This window comes from Nothobranchius furzeri, chromosome 1 (assembly GCF_043380555.1).
Source record: "Nothobranchius furzeri strain GRZ-AD chromosome 1, NfurGRZ-RIMD1, whole genome shotgun sequence".
NCBI classification, from domain to species: domain Eukaryota; kingdom Metazoa; phylum Chordata; class Actinopteri; order Cyprinodontiformes; family Nothobranchiidae; genus Nothobranchius; species Nothobranchius furzeri.
In genome coordinates, this window is record NC_091741.1 from 82,358,997 (window position 1) to 82,381,119 (window position 22,123).

The 22,123-nt window shown below is 41.7% G+C and overlaps 1 protein-coding gene across 1 annotated transcript in view; it reads left to right on the forward strand.

The window, feature by feature from the left end:
* The window catches only part of cenpi (centromere protein I), a 30,659-nt gene that overhangs the window by 7,186 nt on the left and 1,350 nt on the right, over window positions 1-22,123 (forward strand). Inside the window, exons 4-17 of the mRNA XM_015949585.3 lie at window positions 4,171-4,278; window positions 4,884-4,932; window positions 5,053-5,099; window positions 6,101-6,190; window positions 11,305-11,436; window positions 12,088-12,231; window positions 14,895-15,015; window positions 15,258-15,352; window positions 15,443-15,560; window positions 19,281-19,345; window positions 19,498-19,607; window positions 19,877-20,012; window positions 21,512-21,636; window positions 22,074-22,122. Of these exons, the coding sequence (XP_015805071.1) occupies window positions 4,171-4,278; window positions 4,884-4,932; window positions 5,053-5,099; window positions 6,101-6,190; window positions 11,305-11,436; window positions 12,088-12,231; window positions 14,895-15,015; window positions 15,258-15,352; window positions 15,443-15,560; window positions 19,281-19,345; window positions 19,498-19,607; window positions 19,877-20,012; window positions 21,512-21,636; window positions 22,074-22,122 (1,389 nt within the window). The remainder of the gene's footprint in view (window positions 1-4,170; window positions 4,279-4,883; window positions 4,933-5,052; window positions 5,100-6,100; window positions 6,191-11,304; window positions 11,437-12,087; window positions 12,232-14,894; window positions 15,016-15,257; window positions 15,353-15,442; window positions 15,561-19,280; window positions 19,346-19,497; window positions 19,608-19,876; window positions 20,013-21,511; window positions 21,637-22,073; window position 22,123) is intronic.

Genomic DNA, 22,123 nt, shown 5'->3' on the forward strand with positions numbered 1-22,123 from the left:
TTGCCACCTCAGTACGAACCTCTTCATATAAAGCAGGCAAAGCGACTTTAGAGAAGTATTTCTTGGTGGGCAGCTTGTAGCGTGAATCAAACGTTTTAAGCATCTTTGTGAAACCTTCCTTTTCCACACTCTGAATGGGCATCATATCCCTGGCTAAACAATGCGTTACTGCATTAGTTAGTTCTCCCCAACGTTTGCTACTTTTGTCATACGGGGTGCAGCTATTTATAGCTGTTCCGATTGTTTGTTGAGCCAGCTTCTTTGGTCTTACCGCCACACTTGTTGAAGGGGACGCATCTTCGCGTGCTTTAACAGCTTTGTTGTACTCCAAAAAGTGCTTCTGCTTCAAATGATGAAATAAGTTTGTGGTGTTTCCTCCCTTCGCCACGACGGCCCGCTTGCATGTTCTACAAAAAATTGTGCTTTGTTGGGTATCTGACGGGCGGAAACCGAACCAGTTCCACACCACTGAAGTAGCACCTTTTTTAAAAACAAATTCTGTTTCATTCAACGAGCCGCTTTCGCCCTTCTCCTCCGTCGTCGCCATGCTTTTTCCGCCATGTGCGTATGAGCGTATGAAAACAAAGGCACTGCGCAAGCGCGTTTTAACCATTCTATCCTATCGCGCTATTTCATTTTCTTATCATTGCCCAGCATTGTACCGGTATCACCGTGAAAGGTATGATATGGCTCAGCCCTAGTGACTAACTGTGAGCACTGCTCTCCTGCTGTATTTGGTTGTGGACCAAATACTGTGAATGGAACAAAAACATCCTAGACTCCCTGATAATTGTCCTTGGTGACTTAAATGAGGATAACCTGAGCAAAGAACTGCCAAATGACAATCGATTGCCCAACCAGAGAAGAGAGCATTCTGGATCACTGTTACGCTACAATAAGTGTAGCATATCGCACAGTGCCACATGCTGCTCTTGGACTATCAGGCCACGTCATGATTCTTCTGATCCCGCATGGGCAGTGGAGATATTGTGGACGTCAGGATAGTGTCAGCTCCACTACCCCCCATTACCATGATGGACACTACCATCTCAACCGTGGACTCTTTCCACTTCACTGGGACCACCATCACCCATGACTTTGTGTGGGAGAAGTCCATCAACTCCCTCATCAAAATGGTCTAGCAGAAGATGTTCTTCCTGAAGAAATTCAGTATGCCACCCATGATGATGGTCCAGTTTCATATGACCTTCATTGAGTCAATCCTCACCTCCATCACTGAGTCTAGTGCTGGAGCCACTACCAGGGAAAAACGCAGACTACAGCGTATTGTGCATTGAACCGGTTGAACCACTCCCTTCAGACAGGAGCCACTAAAGCAGCTTCTTTCCCTCTGCTGTAGGACTTCTCAACACCAAATAATTATTGCAACCAGACATATCTGCACTAGGCACCCATGTTTCTTATGTTTTCTTTCCTGCGTTGATTATCTTTGAAGCATCCTATTTCCACTTGCCTCATTTGTACAGGTCATTCTCAAAAAATTTGCATATTGTGATAAAGTTCATTATTGTCTGTAATGTACTGATAAACATTAGACTTTCATATATATTAGATTCATTACACACAACTGAAGTAGTTCAAGCCTTTTATTGTTTCTAATGTTGATGATTTTGGCATACAGCTCATGAAAACCCAAAATTCCTATCTAAAAAAATTAGCATATTTCATCCGACCAATAAAAGAAAAGTGTTTTAATACAAAAAAGTCAACCTTCAAATAATTATGTTCAGTTATGCACTCAATACTTGTTCGGGAATCCTTTTGCAGAATTGACTGCGTCAATGCGGCGTGGCATGGAGGCCATCAGCCTGTGGCACTGCTGAGGTGTTATGGAGGCCCAGGATTAGGGCTGGGGGTAAACGATTATTTTTAAAACGATTATTCTGACGATTATTTTATCGAATAGTCGACTATTCTAATGACTATTTAGAAAATTAATCTAATGATTATTTTTCTATTGCACAATTAACAAAAACCAGAAAATCTCAAATAAATTCCTCAAAAAAATGGATAAATTCTTACTGTAAGAGAATAAACACTACAGGCCTTCCATTTTGTATAACACTGCTTTTATTGTGTTGCGGTTGGTTATGTTCTGGTGACGTGTAGAACTTGGGAGTGCAGGCTGCTGCCTGAGAGGTGGTAGAAGATGGAGTGTCTCCATGCTGCTTTGTTTTGGTCACTTATGTGCGTGAGGCGAGTGGTCTTACGGGTTAAACCAAACTCAGGTGATATTTTACACTAAACCAAAAACCCACAACACTCTAAATGTAATAAAAGGGAGATCTGCACCACAAAAAAGATGATCTCTAAACCAAAACGTAACAGCTTATCCCAACGCAAGAAGCTGTTAGCGAAGATGCTAACAGTAGCTTTACCAACATTAAGTTCAAGTTACCAAGTTTAAATAAACCAAAAACACCCAGCAGCAAACAGACCAGCACGGAGGAGAGACTGCTACCACCAAAACAGCTCTCCTCATGTCTGAAAGAAGCTCCTTAATGAAGGGAGAAGCGCTCCCGGTGATTTTCTACATCTGCGATAGACACGAAGCAGCGCATCTGACCCCGGAAGTTGTTGCCCTTTGCCGGGAGACGAAGGGGCAAAACAGGAAAATAATCTAGTAGTGGACGGACGTTGTTCCGGGTCTTCGGTATTTGGCGGAGATGTTAGTGAAGGCGGAGAAGAGGGCGAACTAGAGGAAAAACAGGCAGATTCCTCCTCTATTTACAAACTCCTGGGGATGCAACAAGTGGGCGCGGTGCGTCGACTTCCGGATCTGACGTCGACAAATTTTTAGAATCGAGTCATCGACTTCATCGAGGCTTCGCTACAGCCCTACCCAGGATGCTTCGATAGCGGCCTTAAGCTCATCCAGAGTGTTGGGTCTTGCGCCTCTCAACTTTCTCTTCACAATATCCCACAGATTCTCTATGGGGTTCAGGTCAGGAGAGTTGGCAGGCCAGTTGAGCACAGTAATCCCATGGTCAGTAAACCACCATTTACCAGTGGTTTTGGCACTGTAAGCAGGTGCCAGGTCGTGCTGAAAATGAAATCTTCATCTCCATAAAGCTTTCAGCAGATGGCACCCCAGACCATCACTGACTGTGGGTACTTGACACTGGACTTCAGACATTTTGGCATTTCCCTCTACCCAGTCTTCCTCCAGACTCTGGCACCTTGATTTCCGAATGACATGCAAAATTAGCTTTCATCTGAAAAAAGTACTTTGGACCACTGAGCAACAGTCCAGTGCTGCTTCTCTGTAGCCCAGGTCAGGCGCCTCTGCCACTGTTTCTGGTTGAAAAGTGGCTTGACCTGGGAAACGCGGCACCTGTAGTCCATTTCCTGCACACGCCTGTACACGGTGGTTCTGGATGTTTCTACTCCAGACTCAGTCCACTGCTTCCGTAGGTCCCCCAAGGTCTGGAATCGGTCCTTCTCCACAATCTTACTCCGGGTCCGGTCACCTCTTCTCGTTGTGCAGCGCTTTCTGCCGCACGTTTTCAGACATCCCACTGAGGTGCCTTGATACAGCACTCTGGGAACAGCCTATTCATTCAGAAAGTTATTTCTGTGTCTTACCCTCTTGCTTGAGGGTGTCAATGATGGCCTTCTGGACAGGTCGGCAGTCTTACCCATGATTGCGGTTTTGAGTAATGAACCAGGCTGGGAGTTTTTAAAAGCCTCAGGAATCTTTTGCAGGTGTTTATTCAGATGATTAGGTTAATAGCTCATTTAGAGAACCTTTTTGAGATAGGAGTTTTGGGTTTTCATGAGCTGTATGCCAAAATCATCAATATTAGAAACAATAAAAGGCTTGAACTACTTCAGTTGTGTGTAATGAATCTAATATATATGAAAGTCTAATGTTTATCAGTACATTACAGACAATAATGAACTTTATCACAATATGCACATTTTTTGAGAAGGACCTGTATGTTTGCACCATTCCACCAAAACAAATCCAAGTAATGTGACACACTCACTTACTTGGCAGTAAATGTGATTCTAAAATGTATTAAAAATATAGAGTAAAGTACCACTTTAAAAAATGTTGTCAGGGTGTTCAGATGAAATACCTAAAATGGCATTTGTTAATGTAATGCATCCTGATTGATCTGTTTTTACTTTAATGTTTCTGTGTAGGTTCTTTTCCTAAAATGGGTCTTGACTGTATTTGACATGATTGATGCAAAAGACCAACTGCGAGCTGTTTATGGCTTCATTTTCAGCTTCATCACAGAGGAAAATCTGGTATGTGTCTAGTTTTCTCTCCAATTCAAATGTTTTGTAATTGTTTTAATATACTTCAGCTGCTTTTTGAAAATTGGAAACATTAAAGCTGTATGAGTTGTTACAATAGTAAAACTTGTTTCTCAGCTTGTAGAAGTTTTTGTCATTTTTGTTAAAATATTCATTTTTTTAATCCCAGTGTTCAAAAGCATAAGCACTTTTGAAAGCCCTCGGTTTAAAAATATATTTTTCTTGGCATTTGATTTAAAAACTGAGACTTTTAAGTTTTGTAATATCTTGTGTTCATCAGTATGACATTAAACATTGAAACCTGTAAACAACAAATGCTCATGCTGACTTGGGATTCACTAAACTAAACTAAAATCACACACACGGTGCAATAATTCTAAAAGAATAGGAGTAAAAAGTCATCTGAACATATTTTTAATAAGCAGGTTTATTAAATCATAACATTTTTCTGTCCATCTGACTTATAAACTTTATTAATTTATGTTTTTGGAGTTGTCTCAGAGTACTTTTGCATGTTAGAATAGCTGTGTTTAATGTTTGAGTGTGTGCATGTTTTAAATCGTAAAGCAAAGCTTATGATGCGATGATGTTTCCAGTGCCCGTTTGTTTGCCATCTGCTTTACCTTTTGACCAGAAAGGAAAGTGGTAAGTCAAATACCTTAAATATAAACCACATTAATACATATATACAGATTCCCATAATGTTTTTATTTGCGTTTATTTCTACCACCTCAGTGTTAACAGTAAGTTTTCTTTTCCTTACAGTGCGTGCCTTCAGAGTGAGGAAGCTGATGGACCTACAGTCCAAACTGGTAAACACCCTCATGCTTATTTCATCTGGAGTTTTTTTATCAGAACTTTATTAATCCCTCAGGAAGGTTCCTCTGGGATGTTCAGTTTCTAGCAGTTGCACACTGACAGAAAAACAGGTTTCAACAAGGGGAAGACCAGTGCACCGGGCCGATATGTACTATTTTTTCAATATCTATATGTACATTTTGGATAAACATTTGCATAATAAATATTGTGAAATATTTTTTCCAACAAAAATTTATTTTTATTTTGAATATTTAATACTTGGTCAGTTAATTAATTTGTTTGATTCACCTTAGAAGTCTCATTTTAACATTGATCAAGGCATAAAATTTAAAATTTAACAATTGGCTAAATTCAGAGTTCAAAAACTGAATCAGTAATCTTGTGCATCAACTTTTATTAGTGACATTTTTCATGCAAACGGGGCTGAAAATGTCTAGATATTATCCATGAAAATATGTCTTAAAAATTCTGCAGCACATATCAGCTGACCTTGACCTCTACACATCAGTATCGGCAAAAGAAAAAAAACATTGGTTGACCTCTAGTTTCAACAATAAATCTGTGGAAATAAACTACAATAAACTACAATAATAATATTCCTTTTAGTGGCAATTATGTGCATTTTGTTTTACATTTTTTTGTGTGTCTTTCACATTGCTTCAACATTTCTGCACCATTGCATTCTTTGTTGGTAAGAACGTGAAAGTAAATGAATTCTTTCTGATTGTCTTAAACAGCTGACCCTGGAGTAACTCGTGACTCTATTCAGTTCTTAGTGGTCCTGAGGGCCCATTTATTGCACATTTTGATCTGATTTCAATGCAAATTCATTTAAGGTTGTGAAGACTTTAAACTACATCACACAGGCAAGGTTAGCGCAGGGGCGCTGTGATCACATTTTCTTATTCTTGCAATGAATAAATACACTCCGGGAAAGTAAACTGGAGTATATGCGTGTTTTTATTAATGTGCCGATGACGTCTTTTTCCTTCAGGGAAGGCAACCATTCCTCCTGCATCTGCTCTCACTTTATAAAGTCTTCTCACCCGAGCTGGTGGCCCTTTCTGTTCCATCACGAGTTAAGGTTTGTGCTATTTGGTTAAAGCTTTTTAAAACTTTTACTTTAAAGGTGCATTAAAGAGCAAGTCAGCCCCTACCAGACTTTTACTCCACCCCCACATCCTTTTTGAAAAATGTGACCAATGCTGTTGCCTGGCAGACAAATACACACACACACAGACTCACAACAACATTGTGACATCATAATGTACCAGTTAACATCATAGTTAGTGCAGTTTTTACCCGAAGGGGGCACAGTACTCAGTTTTAGGCAGAATATTTAAGTACTAAGATGTACTAAAGTGCCCAATTATTGACTACACGTGTCTACAGCACGATTAGACACTCATTTATGTAGTTTATCAGCAAACAACGTTGATTTGGGGATGACTTGCGCTTTAAGTAATAATTCTCCATTGAAATAATCACTAAGTTTCCCTCTGGGATTAATAAAGTATCTTTGAATTTGAATTGAAATAGTCTTTTATGTAGGGGTGAGAATTGATAAGTTTTTATCTATCAATGGTATTGTCGATTCAGTTTATCGATCCAATTCCTTATCAATTCATAGTAGTTCAATAGGTGGCAAAAATCTAATAGCACACAGCTCCTGCATTATATCTGTTGGTTTATTTATGATAAATAATCAGTTGTACTTGTGTCGGTTGAAAGTATCTTTCCAAATGTTCTCCTTCATGCTCCCTGTTAAGGCAGAGTCATCTTGTTTGGTGTAGTGTTGCTGCAGCTTTATCAGACTGGGAAAATCTCACCACAGATCTGTTTTTAGTCACTGGAGTCTGCTAGTGTGGAGGTGTGTATATGAGGTAAATGACGCTAACATGATGGGCAGTGTTAGTTGATTAGTTACCTGCAGTATTAACAGGAGAGGACGTGCGAACGTCACCGCTGCTGCTGTGTTGAAATTCACTAGTCCAGAGCGGGTCAGAACACGTCTTTTGTGCCCAAATTCTTTTTCCTTTCCTCGATGAAATGTCTACTATGCAAATATTGCAAGTTACCCTGTTGTATTGCTCTGTTGTAAAGTATAACCAAACTTTCGAGCGTTTGTGCCACTAAAGCCTGATTTATGCTTCTCCGTCTGCGTCAGTGCGGAGACACGCAACGCCATTATCCGTCCTTGCGTAGGGCACGCAAGTACGTACGGAGTCGAGCCCACTTTTTTAAACATCCGTCGAACGAGACGGATTACACAAGCTTGTGATTGGTCAGGACGCCGCTGTTGTTTACGGCACCGCCATTGCAAAGAGAGCCGAGTTTAACTAGCGGCAGACATGGAGAAGCTTGAAGAATATCTCGCGAAAAAACTCTAAAAATATGAACGTTTAATTCTCCCGCGACTGGAGGAGTGAAAAGATGCGCAGCAAGCATTTTATTTGTGGACGGAAATGACAGGAAATGTGGGTTTAGAGGTGGGGAGCGCATGAAGCGGTGGGAGAATGAGAGACAAATATGTCCGTGTTAAAAGTCTCTTATAAACACAAAAAACACAATATAAACACACGATCTTGGACCGATACATGACAGGATACCACAGAACAGCGCTACGCCCTCTGTGGTCCTGCTGGGCAATTGCTTTGCAACACTCCTCAGGAGACGGAGAAGTAAAAGAGCAAAACGCTTCCGTCAATCCGTGCATGTCTGTTCCTTGCGGAGCTGACGGAGAAGCATAAACCAGGCTTTAGACGCCATGTTTCATGCCTCCGTAAGCTATTCAGCGTGCGTGGTGACGTCATTCACGCTGACTGTAATTGATAAGGGGGGAATCGTATGCAAAAGTGCTGAACGGTTCCTAGGAATTGAAACGATGGAAATCGGTTCTCTACCAGACCCGGTTTTTGATTCCCAGCCCTAATGTCATGACCTTACTTGAAGACAGTTTACATTGAAACAGATTTCTTTCTTAGCCGGCTGGGTGGAGGCCACTTTTCATCCAATTAAGTAGGCCGAAATAAGACGTAGTCATTGTATACAATTTGTGAGCCCGCAAGGTTGTTAAGCCTTCTACACAAACACTGCCCCGGAATTTGTAATTTAACACTGACTGGATTGTGGACAGAATGAAAGCAAGTAAACAGGAGCGACCCAGATGTTATTTCTCGTACCCCTAAGGAGCCACGGGTTCTTTATGTTTTACTCTAATATTGGGCAAAGAAGGCTAGAGGCTAACGTTGAGCTAACCATGCTAATAATGAATTAAAAGAAAATGGTCAGCTCTAAAAATGTCACAAGCTATTTTTTTTCAATTACCAACAATTCAATATTATAGTGAAATGTGTTTATCTACTATCAGCTTACTGAGTATGACTGACTCAATGATGATGATCAAATAAAGCTTTGATTTGATTTGATTTGACTCGTCTCCACTTGTCATCCAGAATCTTCTGGACCTGGCAACAGTTGATCAGAGCAGACTTGTTTGTTTTGGTGAATGGACTATAAATCAATCAATCAATCAAAGCTTGATTTATAAAGCGCCTTCCGCAACCCTGTCAGGAAGCCCAAGGGGCTGAACATGGTACAGTAGAAAGTTAAATATATTGAATAAATCAGAAAATAAAAGCAATTCAAATTACAGATTACAAATTACAAAAAAAGGTGAAACATTCTAGTACAGGACAAATGGGTAAAACAAGGGATAGAGTGAACCAATGAAAACTGTGAAATAAAATCAACATAAAAGAGGGCCAAATTCAAACATGTTCAGGAAACGCCAAGCGGAGGAGGTGTGTTTTAGGCGACTCTTGAAGACTGGCAGAGAGGGGGACAGCCTAACGGAGAGTGGCAACTGGTTCCAGAGTGGCGGTGCTAGGACTGAGAAAGCCCGGTCCCCGCGAGTACAACACCTAGAACGAGGGACAGCGAGCAAGCCTTGGTCAGAGGAGCGCAGAGCGCGTGATGGGGAATGTCTGTTTAGGAGCGTGGCTAGATAGGGGGGAGCACCACCCTGGAAGAAATTATAAACAAAGACGAGGAGTTTGAAGTGTGAACGATAGCAAACTGGAAGCCAGTGCAGAGAGGCCAGAACCGGACTGATGTGGTCCCGTTTCCTGGTCCCAGTCAGGAACCTGGCAGCGCTGTTCTGCACAACCTGTAGGCGACGCAGTGATGACTGACACAACCCTGCATAGAGAGAGTTGCAGTAATCAAGCCTAGAAATTACAAATGCATGCAGCACCCGCTCCAGGTGGGCTCTCGGCAGCATATGCTTGATTTTTGCAAGGCGTCTCAGGTGAAAGAAACTGGACCGGATCACAGAGTTGATGTGAGCATCAAATTTAAGTCCAGCATCAATTTTCACCCCCAAACTGGTAACAACTGGTTTTGAGTAGGGAGAAAGAGGGCCAAGATCAACATAACGATCCACATTCCTGCTGTTGGGGTGAAAAACAATGAGCTCTGTCTTTCCCTCATTCAGATGCAGAACGTTGGCCATTAGCCAAGGCTTCACCTCATTAATGCAGGACACAAAGGACTGGATAGAGTGACCTTTCTCCTGACACAATGGAGAGTAAATCTGGCAATCGTCAGCATAGAGATGGAATGATAGGCCATGTTGACGAAAGATTGACCCCAGAGGTAGCAGATGAATGGCAAACAAAAGAGGACCAAGGATCGACCCCTGCGGGACCCCCCAGCGGAGCCCCTCCCAAGAAGAAAAAACATCACCCAGTTTAACACAGAATGTCCTGTTGTGGAGATACGATCTAAACCAGTCCAGAGCTGACCCTTTGATCCCAACCCATCGTTCCAAGCGATCGAGTAGAATCGCGTGGTCAGCTGTGTCGAAGGCTGCCGTCAGGTCTAACAACAGAAGCACCACAGATGTACCCTGATCTAGTGATAGATAGATGTCATTTAGGACCCTCAGTAGAGCCGACTCTGTGCTATGGCCAGACCTGAACCCTGATTGGAAAACCTCAAATAGATCAGAGTCAGCTAAAGCCGGGCGTACACTGTGCGACTTTTTCACTTTTTTGAGCCGATTTTCCAGTCGTGCGAGAATCCACGACATCGGGGCGAGTTTTGCGCCGAGCGGTCGTGTAGTGTACAGGGGGTTACGAGAGGCGATTAACACCACGTGACCAGCTACCGATCATCAGTCGTGAGGTCGCACGCACTTCTGGCGTGTTTAATATTTTGCTCGTCCCTCATGAGGGTATCACACTGTTGAAGCGGCGCTGCGACCCAAAAAGTATCAGAACCGCTCACGGCGCATGCACAATCCTGCATCAACGCCGCTCGTTCGCTATTTCCCTAATAAGACACGCTGTTCGTTTTTGTTTCTACACGTTTTTTTTATTCACAAAGATTGTCAAGAAAGTGTGTTTGTCGTGTTCATGTCAAATTAAACTGATCACAAAACACAGATTTACTTTCTTTATTTCGTTTTCCTCATCCAACTCCCATAAATCCCTGTGTGTCCTCCTGCAGCACTCCCGAAGGACAACAGGCAAAACAAGACAAAAAAGTCTGACGTGTTGTGTAAAAACTGCTATTTTTAGCATATGTTTTAGGGCCGACGTGTTGCTACCAGACGTACAGTGTGAGCAGTCAGGTCGCATCCGAGAACTGGGTCGTGCAGTGTGAGCGCCTGACTCGTGAGATCTGCCCTGCGAGGAATTCGTACAGTGTGAGCTGAAGCTGAATGCTACGAGTGAATAAGTCGCACAGTGTACGCCCGGCTTAAATGTGAGACCAGCTGCTGATAAACGACTTTCTCAAGCAGTTTTGATGTAAAAGGCAGGGTAGAGATAGGCCTGTAATTTTCTATCACAGAGACATCAGCACCAGGTTTCTTCAGGGTCGGCCGAACAACTGCTGCTTTCAAAGCAGCTGGGACCACACCTGTGCTGAGGCTCCCATTGATAATCTGACCAAGTGAAGGGCCAAGACACAGAAAGGCAGCCTCCAGAGGTGGATGTTAAAATCACCAAAAAATAGGACATAGTCATATTTTAGGATGCAGTCTGCCACAAGATCACAGAAATCATTAAGGAAGTTAGAGTCAGTCTTTGGAGGGCGATAAATATAGTAGACTATAGTATCCACATTTGACCACAAGACGTCTCTTACTTTTAGCATCTTTAAAATGGTAATTCATGTTTTGTTTTCTTACAGAGTGGATTCAAGAACCATAACTCTCCCTGGAAAGTAGCACTGGCTGCTGTTCAGAGGAGGAATGGTGCACAGATTGCGTCCGCTATCAGTCTAGCCCTGCCTGTGGGAGATAGGACCAGCTCTAGGAAAAGGGTGTGCTACCATTTTCTCTAACCACCACTTAGATTAAAAATCCCTCCTGCTGCACTTCTGTTATTGCTGCTGTTTTCTTGTCTTTTTGCAGTTTCTTCATCTTGATGCTTTGTATGTTTTCTCCTAACAGTGTGTCTGTTGTGGTGATGAATGATAAGATTGTACATTTAACCAAAGCACAAACCTAGCTATTAATTATTGAGGAATTGTCATTATTTCCCAGAAATTGGAGTACTGTGAAGAAAATTGTCTGTATACATGAGACATTTGGTTGGCAATGTTTGCAATTAGTCAAAAACAACTTTGTTGAACCTCCTGGATTTATTATCAAGATAATTGGTGAATAATTTTAAGTTGGTTGTATTTTTACTGCAGATAGACATGAGTAGTAATTATTCATTCACTCACTCAGTTATAAAAAACAAACACACTAACGTTCTTATTTAACAATTTTCAATATACGTTTCTAATATTGTGTTTAAAAGGAGAGTAATTTGTTCATTTTTATTAATTTGTTTTTTTCCCCCTCATAATCTTAAACAAGACCAGTAGCCCATTAACCAACTGAAGAACTTCAAAGTTCATTAATAAATAAACTATTTACTATCCGACTTTATTTACAGTGTGTATAATAAATGTTTTCTTTCACAGAAACACGGCCACTTGCAGATTCCAGTGTTGACTTCTGTCACCAACAAACAGCCTCACACCGAGCAAAACTCAAGGAAAAAGTTGATCCCTCTGGTGCAGATCCAGTCCTTTGATCAGTTGTTGAAAACAATGCACCAAATAGAGGTAATTCCTCCTTGAATTTGCCCGAGTTCTGCATTTGTCCAGGGCTGCTTCAGGGGTACCTTATTTACTTATTCACTCACTTTATTATTTTTTATTTAAATTTTTCAAACCCACAGTTAAACATTTATATTTTAGGGGAAAGCAAATGCATATTTAAATGCTAAATAGTTTATAATGATTTTATTTTATTTATGTTGAGGTATTTTTATGATTTTTGTAATTTTTAGAAACTTATTTAAAGACCAAGTTCACTATTGAATGATTCTTACCTGTTATTTTTTAAATACAACTGGTCACTCTTGAGTTTTACATGCAGGTTGAAAGTGAACTAGTTTTCTTAATGCATTAGCCACCGATAGAAAATAGACAGGGAAATGGGATTTCATGAACTCACCCAACCTAGCTTGCAACGGGGAAGGTTGTTGTTGTTTTTGCATCCAGGAGACAGCAGAAGACTTCTCGGCTAGTGGAAGCTAACCGTTAGCATTAGCAGCTCCACCACACAACATCAACGTTACAAAGTAAACTGTAGAGTCACGTTGCTGTTAGCCAATCAGAGGCGAGATGTTTGAATATAAGGAATTCTATAAGGACTCTAAATCCTGCTGTATTCTGCTGCCCTCTGCTGTGGCTAATTTCTGGTTTTTGAAACATGAGTGAGATATCTTTGTTCCATCAGAGATTGACTCCCAAAATATTTATTCATACTAGACTACTGCACATGTATTGAAAAAAAAGAGTGAAGTTTTAAAATTATTTTTGATGTCCTGACAAGGATTTCTATACAAAACAAAACGAACAAATGCACCAATGGCCTTGAAACAGCATCACTGGCTGCTCATTTTTGCACTCAACATTAAATGTTTGCGTGTTTAGTTTCTTAATGTGCAGGGTTAGGGTTTTTGAGAAAGCACTGAACTGATTTAACACTTCTGTGCCCTCCCAGTTCTGAAACCTGAGATTATAGGCACACCACTAAAAAGATCTCTAACATAAAGGAAATGCAAATATACTTAGTTTTGGTTTTGCGTTTATGTTGCACAATATTGTGTTTGTCCCTGATGAGAAGAGCTGCCACAAAAAAAAGTGATTTCTGTTTTTCACGTTTTCAGAAACCACCTGTGGCAACAAATAAAGCGTTATTTTTCTTTCTAAATAAACCTTTTCATAAATATGCACATTAAAGTCATTTTAAAACAAGAAAAGTTAATCTCAAAAGATTGCTCAAATGAAAAACTAAAGGATCTTGGTTGCTAATGTGCATAAATTACAAAAACCTTTCCAGCTTGTGAATCTATTTCAGTTGTAATGTCATTTTAGGACCACAAGATGGCAGTGTGTCACTGTCCTGACCGATTTTGTTGTGTACAGGGCTTCCCCTGACCAACCCAAAGCACAGGTGGCCCTTGGCTGTAATTATTTTATTAGATTAGGGCATGAACCTGCTTTACGAGCAGCACACTTGTTATTTGCCATATTGTGCTTTTTTTATTTTCTTTTTTCACCGATTTCATTAGTGATTTATCTGCCCTCTGTGAGTAATGCAAGCACAAGACCTGAGATATGTCTCAGTAAAGCATTAGTCTAAATAATAAAATGTCTCCATAAATGCCCATTTGCCCTGAAGATTCAGTGACCTGAAAAAATAAAATAAGCCATTTTAAATGGCTTTCAATGTTTTATACTTCACGCCACATAAATTCACCTCTTTCTTTGGCCACAAAGCCAACAGGAACGATGAGGCTTTTAAAGGGGATTAGACCAAGTTGTTTATTGCCAGGAAAGCTTTTTTCCCCCCACTATTCATTACAAAAAAGAGGAGTGCAATCAGTCGTCCTTATGAAACCATTCCTGCAAGATTACTAACAAGAAGATCATAGATATTTTTTTTCCAGTTCCTGCAATTTTAGTGTCAAAAAAACAAATGATCATCACAGATTATACATAGTTATTGCAGATCTGAATTGTGTTCATTTGGCCTCTCCTTATCACTCTGATTTATTTATTATGCTGATGAAGGCGTCTTGTTGAGCGGCAGCTGCTTGTGCGCAGTAAGAGACCGTATAAACCATCCACAAGTCATGTCCCAGTTCTGCCATTTATGAGATTATTGGATACTGGAGAACTGGCACAGAACTTGTTGGCCTCCCCATGTGATGACACGATGTGAGCTTATGTTTATTCTTCTGCAGCAGGTAAACGGGTTGGTTTGAAAGTAAAATGAGGCTGTCACTCTGAGCTTTTAATGCATCTTAATGTGAAGTTTGACTTTGAGCATACTTATGAAATGGTATCGATGTGCCAATTTTCGCCCACAAATGGTAAATGGCCTGTATTTAATAAAGGACCTTCTAGAGTCCTGGTACCCCCCCTTAAGGCACTTTACAGCACAGTCACTCACCCATTCACACACATTTACACCCCGGTGGTGATGAGCTACATTGTAGCCACAGTCTGCCGTACAAAGGCGCCACCGGTTCCTCCGACCACCACTAGCAGGCAAGGTGGGTTAAGTGTATTGCCCAAGGACACAACAGACCAAGCGGGGCTCGAGCCTGCAACCTTCCGAATACAGGGCGAGCTTTTAACCATCACTGTCGTCCAATAGTTGATTATTTAAGCTCTTTCTAATTGAAACACATTTTATGTGTTTTTCCCACCAGCTGCCTGCTCAGATGGGATCTCTTTTGGGTTCTGGTCTGGCTCTTCAGTACCTGGACTGTGTGCAGGAGGAGTCTGCCCTCCTGCGCCTCAACTTCTGGCTGGGCTGTGCGCTCCAAGAAGGTAAATGTAGGTGGGGGGAGCTACAAACCTGTTGTGACATCCTCTGTGGAAAGGGTGCTACCTAAGCAGAGCTGACCTTGAGTTGAACTGCAGCGTATTATTTAGTTGGCACATCAAAAGAGTTTTTTTTTAATACCTTGGGGATGTGACTGTGTGCTGCTATAATCTGTTGTCTTCTTTTTATTTTTCTCAGTATTTGAGTGACTAAATACCTTTTAATTTTTTTGTTAATTTTTCTTTAGAATTTTTATTTGGCAGCGATGACGATGCCGCCCACATACCAGAAGAAACGCTCCAGTTTTTGGATAAGTTACTGTCTGCTCAGCACTTCCTCCAAGTGAGCCACACGTTAAAATAACTTCTGCTGTGAATGTAATTGCAAAATAAAATCAACATAGAAATTTACTACAAACTGATTTTCCACCAGGAGGGGTTTTCCAGCTCTGATGCTTTTCTGTACAAATTCCTCAATGTTTGGGATGGCTCGCTCATGCGTCCACAGATCCTTGGCCTCTTGAGCAACATACCAGTCATCCCTGCCTTGCGTGAGTCCCCCCCTCCCACACACACACACACACACACACACACACACACACACACACACACACACACACACACACACACACACACACACCTTCATTATTTAGTCTTTTTCCTTAATGTTATCTGAATGGCTTTTGGTGGAATAGTTTACCTCGTTGACTTTCTCAGTAACACTAAATAAGTTCTGTTTCTCTGTCTTGCTGGTTGAGAGCGGAACTAAAAGTGTCATAAACAACCCTGTAGCCGCCTGCTGTAGCTAGCTTGTAAATATTGTGAGTTGTTGATGGGGTGTCTGACCCCAGGTAGAATAGTTGCTGTGTGAAGCAGCAGCAGCAGCTAATGGGGATCCAATAAATAAATAAACAATGAACTAATGCTAAAGCCTAGTTTATACTTCTCCGTCAGCAACTTTGCACTCACACGTGGTGTTGGGAGTAGGGCTGCAACAACGAATCGATAAATTCGATGAAAATCGATTACTAAAAGCGTTGGCAACGAATTGCGTCATCGATTCGTTGTGTCGCACAACTTTTCCAAAAGCCCCCCCCCCCTTCCCGCCCGCCGTTGCACGCAGACCAGAGCAAGTCAGATCAGCGCGAGGGAGAGCCGGCAGATCAGCGCGAGGGAGAGCCACAGATCAGCGCGAGGGAGAATCGCAGATCAGCGCGAGGGAGAGCCGGCAGATCAGCGTGAGGGAGAGCCGGTACCGGCAGATCAGCGCGAGGGAGAGCCGGCAGACTTGCGCTGCTGCGAACCGGTTCCGCATTGTCGCGCAGCGATCCAGGCAGCTTCTTCCAGCGCATGGTCCATTCTCAAAGTGGCGCAACCAAAAAACTATAATTAGCACACGATCGTTCATGTCCGCACATGTTCTCTATTTTCTGTCTTATTTGTGCCTGAAGCTCGCTACTGTGGAACTCATCACCTGTGCTGTGGTGATGTCACCTCACGCAGCATCGAAAACGCGCTCTGCGCTTTTCGGTCAGGAGATTCCTTTGATCTGCTCAAAAGTAACTGATGAGGTGAAAAGGTAAGAATCCAGGCAACAGATTTTCTGGAGAATTATGAGGAGATGCAGGAAGATGAGAGACAGACAGGACAGGAAAATAGTTAAATAAAAACAAGAAAACAAAACAAAGTGTTGAAAAGTCAAATGTAGGTAGATTTATCTCCATTACACGTTTTTACCAGTAAAAAACAAGTTATACACATGTAATATTTATACATCTGATACAATTCAGATCACCTTCAAAACTCAGTCACACACCCAGGGCCGTTTCAAGACATTTTGGGGGCCAAGGCAAAATGCCCCCCCCCCCAATAACTGGGCTCCCCAGAAGCCTCTGTGTAATTCATGCCCTCTCCAGTAGTGTTAGTTATATGGTGTTTATAAAAGCCCCTCAGACATTACTGACATGTTCTATTATTATCAGATGAAAAACTAAATTATCAGACATGCTGTCTCATCTGCTTCTTTTATAAACTTGCAAAAAGTAACAAAACCATTTGAAAGCCACTATTTGTGGATTCTCTGAAAGTTTCCATGGAGTGTGTGACAACTTATTTTTTCATTGATCCTATCGTCTAATCTCACAGCTGAAACAAGCATCCTTAATAATCTGTGCACAGGAAGCTTACCGATGCTGTAGTAAAACAAAAGGTATAGTAATTTATTATTAATAAAACCTTGTTGCAACACTAAAGCAGAAAAATTAGATTTTGCATTAAATATGCAAAATATTTACATATGAATTGTTTTAGAGCCCTTTAATTGGCAGAATCTGATATTAATTTAGTTCTTACAAAAAATGGGTCCCAGCATGGTTTGTGTGGCGTTGCCATAGTGTGACGTCATAGGCACAGATCCCCTGTCCTCTTGTTTGGAAATGGAAATATGGTCACCCTACATTAAACAAACTGTCCACCCGGGCTTTTGCGCTGCACAGAGAATCTTCGCTGCCTACGACTGAACGTCAGTTGAGAGTCAGTCTCATGCAGACTGACCAATGAAGAGAAGGCCTCAAGTTAAGACCCTCTCCTCATTGGTCAGTCCACACGAGGTGGGTCAAAGGTTACTCTGGGCGGGTTACGTGTTGTCAGGCATTCAAGTATTGAGTATATTTACTGCATATCACAGTAAAATATTCTGTATGTGACCACATTATGGTGATCCTTGGGTCGTGATGATGGAGCCCTTGAATATTGTTGCCCAGGGTACAACAAAGTGTTAATCTGGCCCTGGTTCCGCCGTCACATTCCCGCAGAAACTGGTTGATCACACCGGGGCCAGACTACTAGCATGTGGTTTTACAACCACAATGTCCTCAGAAGCAAAAACGCTTTTAAAAGGGAGGGAGGAGTCCTAACTGTTGCTGCAGGTGTGTTGTGTGAGAGTGCAGTTATATACTGGTTAATATATTTTTGGGTTCAGTTGCTTTCATGTGGCCTAATGTGAGTCTATTTGGGATCATTGGAATGATCAGCAGCATTTCTTGATGTGACTTTATGGCAGTTGCCCAGGGCATCATCGCAAGGAGGATGGCATTCATTTACTTTTGTTTTATTTGGTATTTTTTCAGTCATTTTTGGAAATAGTGATCAATTTTGATTAATTCACAGCCTATGTTTAATTACATTTAAAATAAATGTCAACAGATGAGATCAAACAAAACAGATGAGAATTGCCCTTAAGCTGTTTAACTTGGACCAAGCATTTTAGGTCACAGATAGATGTAGCTTAGGGTCTCTGTCTATACACCTTATAAGACAATTTAGGTGATGGCATGTTGTTTTTCTGCTATTGAACTGTTTTCTAATAATGTTGTGTTAAATAAAGTGAAGGAAGGAGAGAAATAACGTTTCCCAAGCAGTTTTTAAAAATTTCCCCATGTAATCCGATTAATCGATTAATCGTGTCGAGACCCCATCCGATTAATCGATTATCCAAATAATCGTTTGTTGCAGCCCTAGTTGGGAGACATTTTCCTTTTCACTTCCCCACTGTCAGAGTTGTGAAGCAGGACAGCAGCGGGTGCGGTGCTTTTCTGGTGCATTAACACAAGCCAACTGATACCAAATAAGCCACAAAGTAAAAAGATCCACACAGTTGGAAGTCCTGTTGCAACAAAGCCAGGTCACCATCAGTCTGTGATTTCATAGCCTCCTTAAGCTTCCTCAGTCAAGTGTAGGATGCATTGATGTGCACACTGGTTTTAGCTAATTGCTTCTCCTCCAAAGACATTACTCTCTTACTTTTACTCCCAGGCTGAGCTACGATGGCAACAAAAATGCAACATTCTTCTCATTCTTATTCTTGTGCTATTTATTGGCGGTCGGCTAGCCGAAAAAGCTAACTGCTGGCTTTCATATTGGCTATCGGCAGAGTAAACAGCAGTTGCCACAAAGCAGGTAGAGGTCCCGCTAGTGCACCTGTCTCTCAAAACTGTTGAGTGCAGTTTCTGGTCAGCAGAGGGCGACAGAGTGCTGTCCAATGTGAATCTGCTCAAGAACCACTGAAACCATTTTGAAAGTAATAACTGTTAAAAACTCTTTAGTGTTGCTTTAAGGGACAGTGAAGGACATCACGTCCTACTTATAGGAACTTTCTCATAACTGTTTAAAAGAAGAAGTCTCCTTTAATAAATGCGGTTTCATCATTCCTGGTCTCTGTTGTTTCATATTTAAGAGGCAGTCGTAACTGTGTCTTTCTCCCTCCTGTTCAGATTTAGGAAAGCTTCTGTTCGAGCCGCTCACACAGCTTTTCTTCACATCCTCGCTGTTTTTCAAGGTGGGTTTTTCCTTCCGCTGAATGACAAAAACCTTCTGCGCTAATTTAATAAGAAAGTCTTTAGCAGGGTTTGTCTTGTGTTCCTAATGTTCTCCTCCCAGTCGGTGTGTGTGAGGTTCTGTGAGCTCAGTGCTTCTCCTCCCTGTCTGCAGTGTGGCCTGATGGAGTGTTTAAACAGCATGCTGGTGAAGTGGCTGACCTGGCATTCAGTCTACGCTCTGGAGGACGACCTGGACATCAGTCTCGGCAGCCACACCTCTGTGTGAGTGTCACATCTGTTTGTTCTGAGCAGACAAAACGGTCAGCGCTGGAACAGTTTAGAGTTGAACAATTTCGCACACATGGTGTCAAATGGCAGGTGAAATCTTCTTCCTCTGTGTTCTGGTTGAGTCTAGTAGGGGGATCCATTAGTTTACTAACATTTTAATCACTGATGAGAGACTGTGCTTATGTAAATATATGTATAAAGTGTTGTGTGTGTGTGTGTGTGTGTGTGTGTGTGTGTGTAACGTTCTGTCCCCTCTGTCACAGAAACATGACCTTGTCAGGGTTCAAGGATTCTGTGATGGAGCTGGTTCACTTCGTGGGTCGGTTAGCGTCCGTGGGTCTGCAGCTCGAAGGCTGCCACACTCTGCTGCTAAGCTTTGTCCTGGATTTCTATGGAACTGTAAGTAAGCTGAAGCTGCTAACTGAGGTAGCCTCGTGCGTTTCAGTCCAGCTGCAAAACTTTTATTCGGACTTTAATTTTGAGATTCTTTTATCACACAAATGAGTTATTTTCTTAATTCATGTGGATGTTTTACAGCATCATGTATGTAGCCTTAATGGTTTAAGGCAGAAGGAATGTTGAATCACAAGGAGGTCCTCAAAGTGATATTTTGGGCATTTGGAGGCATGTTTTTGTGCAAACGTGATACATTGTCACCATCTTATCATAGATTATTATTATTATTATTATTATTTAATATTATTATTAGTCTTATTGTAGATAAAAACAGCTTCTGTTTAGAGCAGGGGTCACAAGCCTCTGTGAAGCTGAGAGCTACTTCATGGGTTTTGAGCCCATACAGGGCTACCAGGTTAAACTAAACAAACATTTTAATGTTTTTAAAGAAACTTGTAGTTTTTAAATCTATATTATGCATTTGTGATTTTTGTATTTGATCACTTGTGGTATTTAAAGAAAAGGCTCTATGGGTATACAGGGTTTCCCCCAGCGCTTTATAAGCCTGGCCACCCGCCAGGCTAAGCGTCATGCCCGGGGACAACAGCCTAAGCAGAGAAGCCCAGACTTCCCTTTCTTCAGCCACTTGGGCCAGCTCCTCCAGGGAAATCCTAATGCGTTCCCTGGCCAGTGTAGAAAGTCTCTCCAGCGGGTCTACTCCGAGCCCCTCCCGGATGACCGAGCTTCTCACCTTCTCTCTTAAGGGAGAGCCCAGACACCCTGCGGAGAAAACTTATTTCAGCCGCTTGTATTTGCGATCTCGTTCTTTCGATCACTACCCTAAGCTCGTGACCATAGGTGAGGGTAGGAACATAGATCCACCGGCTAATCAAGAGCTTTGCCTTCTGGCTCAGCTCTTTCTTCACCACGACAGGCCGGTACAACGTCCACATCACTGCAGACACGGCACCAATCCGCCTATCGATCTCACGCTCCATCTAGCCCTCACTCGTGAACGAGACCCCGAGATTCTTAAACTCCTCCACTTGAGGCAGGACCTCATCCCTGAACTGGAGAAGGCCTTCCTCCTCTTTCCGACTCAGTGTGAAATGTAATGCCAGTGTAAAGGTTTTTAAAATGTGATGTTTTAGAGACTGAAGCTGTTTTAGGACAGCAGCAATACATTCTGGTGTTAGCTGTGCTACTGGATATTAGCTTTTAGCTCATCACTGTTTGGGTACAAATCTATTTCTCCAAGCTGAAGCTCCTCTTTATTAAAACATTCACAACTGCTACACATGAACACACCAGGCTCTATCCAAAAAGTCCATTTAGGAACTCGTCCCCTCACTTATTGCACACTTTAAAAACAGAAGAATAACTGGTAGCACTATAAGAGTTTTTACGGAAACGTACAAACAGCTTTTATAATTAAATGCTGTATATTACTCAAACTTCTTGTGTGTGTGTGTGGTAACTGTTTGGTTTTCTCCACCCCCCAGGTGTGTGATACTTTCTTGAAGTTTGGTCTTCCCCTTGTGGTGATGCCGCCAGCTGGAGTTTTTTACCCAGCATTCTTTGCTGCTGACCCCATCAGCTTGGACAGACTGGCCCACATCATGCACAGGTGGGGGCTCCTTACTCCTCCACCAGTGTAACCACCACATTGCGTGGAGTTGGAGATCTGCTCAAGGACCAGAGACAAACTCATTTACCTGCTGATGTTTGATGATAATAATAATAATAATAATAATAATAAAATTAATATAGTAATGAGAGTCCTGAAGAGACACCAATGAGCTCTCCTTTGCTGTCTTTCTTTCTTTTTCTGGAGTGAAATGAGAGCTATTTTTTAACTGTGGGCCGTAATAACACTAATCTTTTACATCAGTGGCAAATTGATGACACCCTGGGGTGCTGAAATATTTCAACTAAAACCAAGTGCAAAAGTACATAAAAAGAAAAATTGGATTTTAATTGTGTCATATATTTTTGACAGACTCTAGAGAATTAGCAATTTTATGTTGATTTATGATAATCAAACCCTGAATATTTTTTGGTCAGATACCGTGTGAACCTCACATCAGCCAAGAATCAAGAGAAGGCAACAGAGG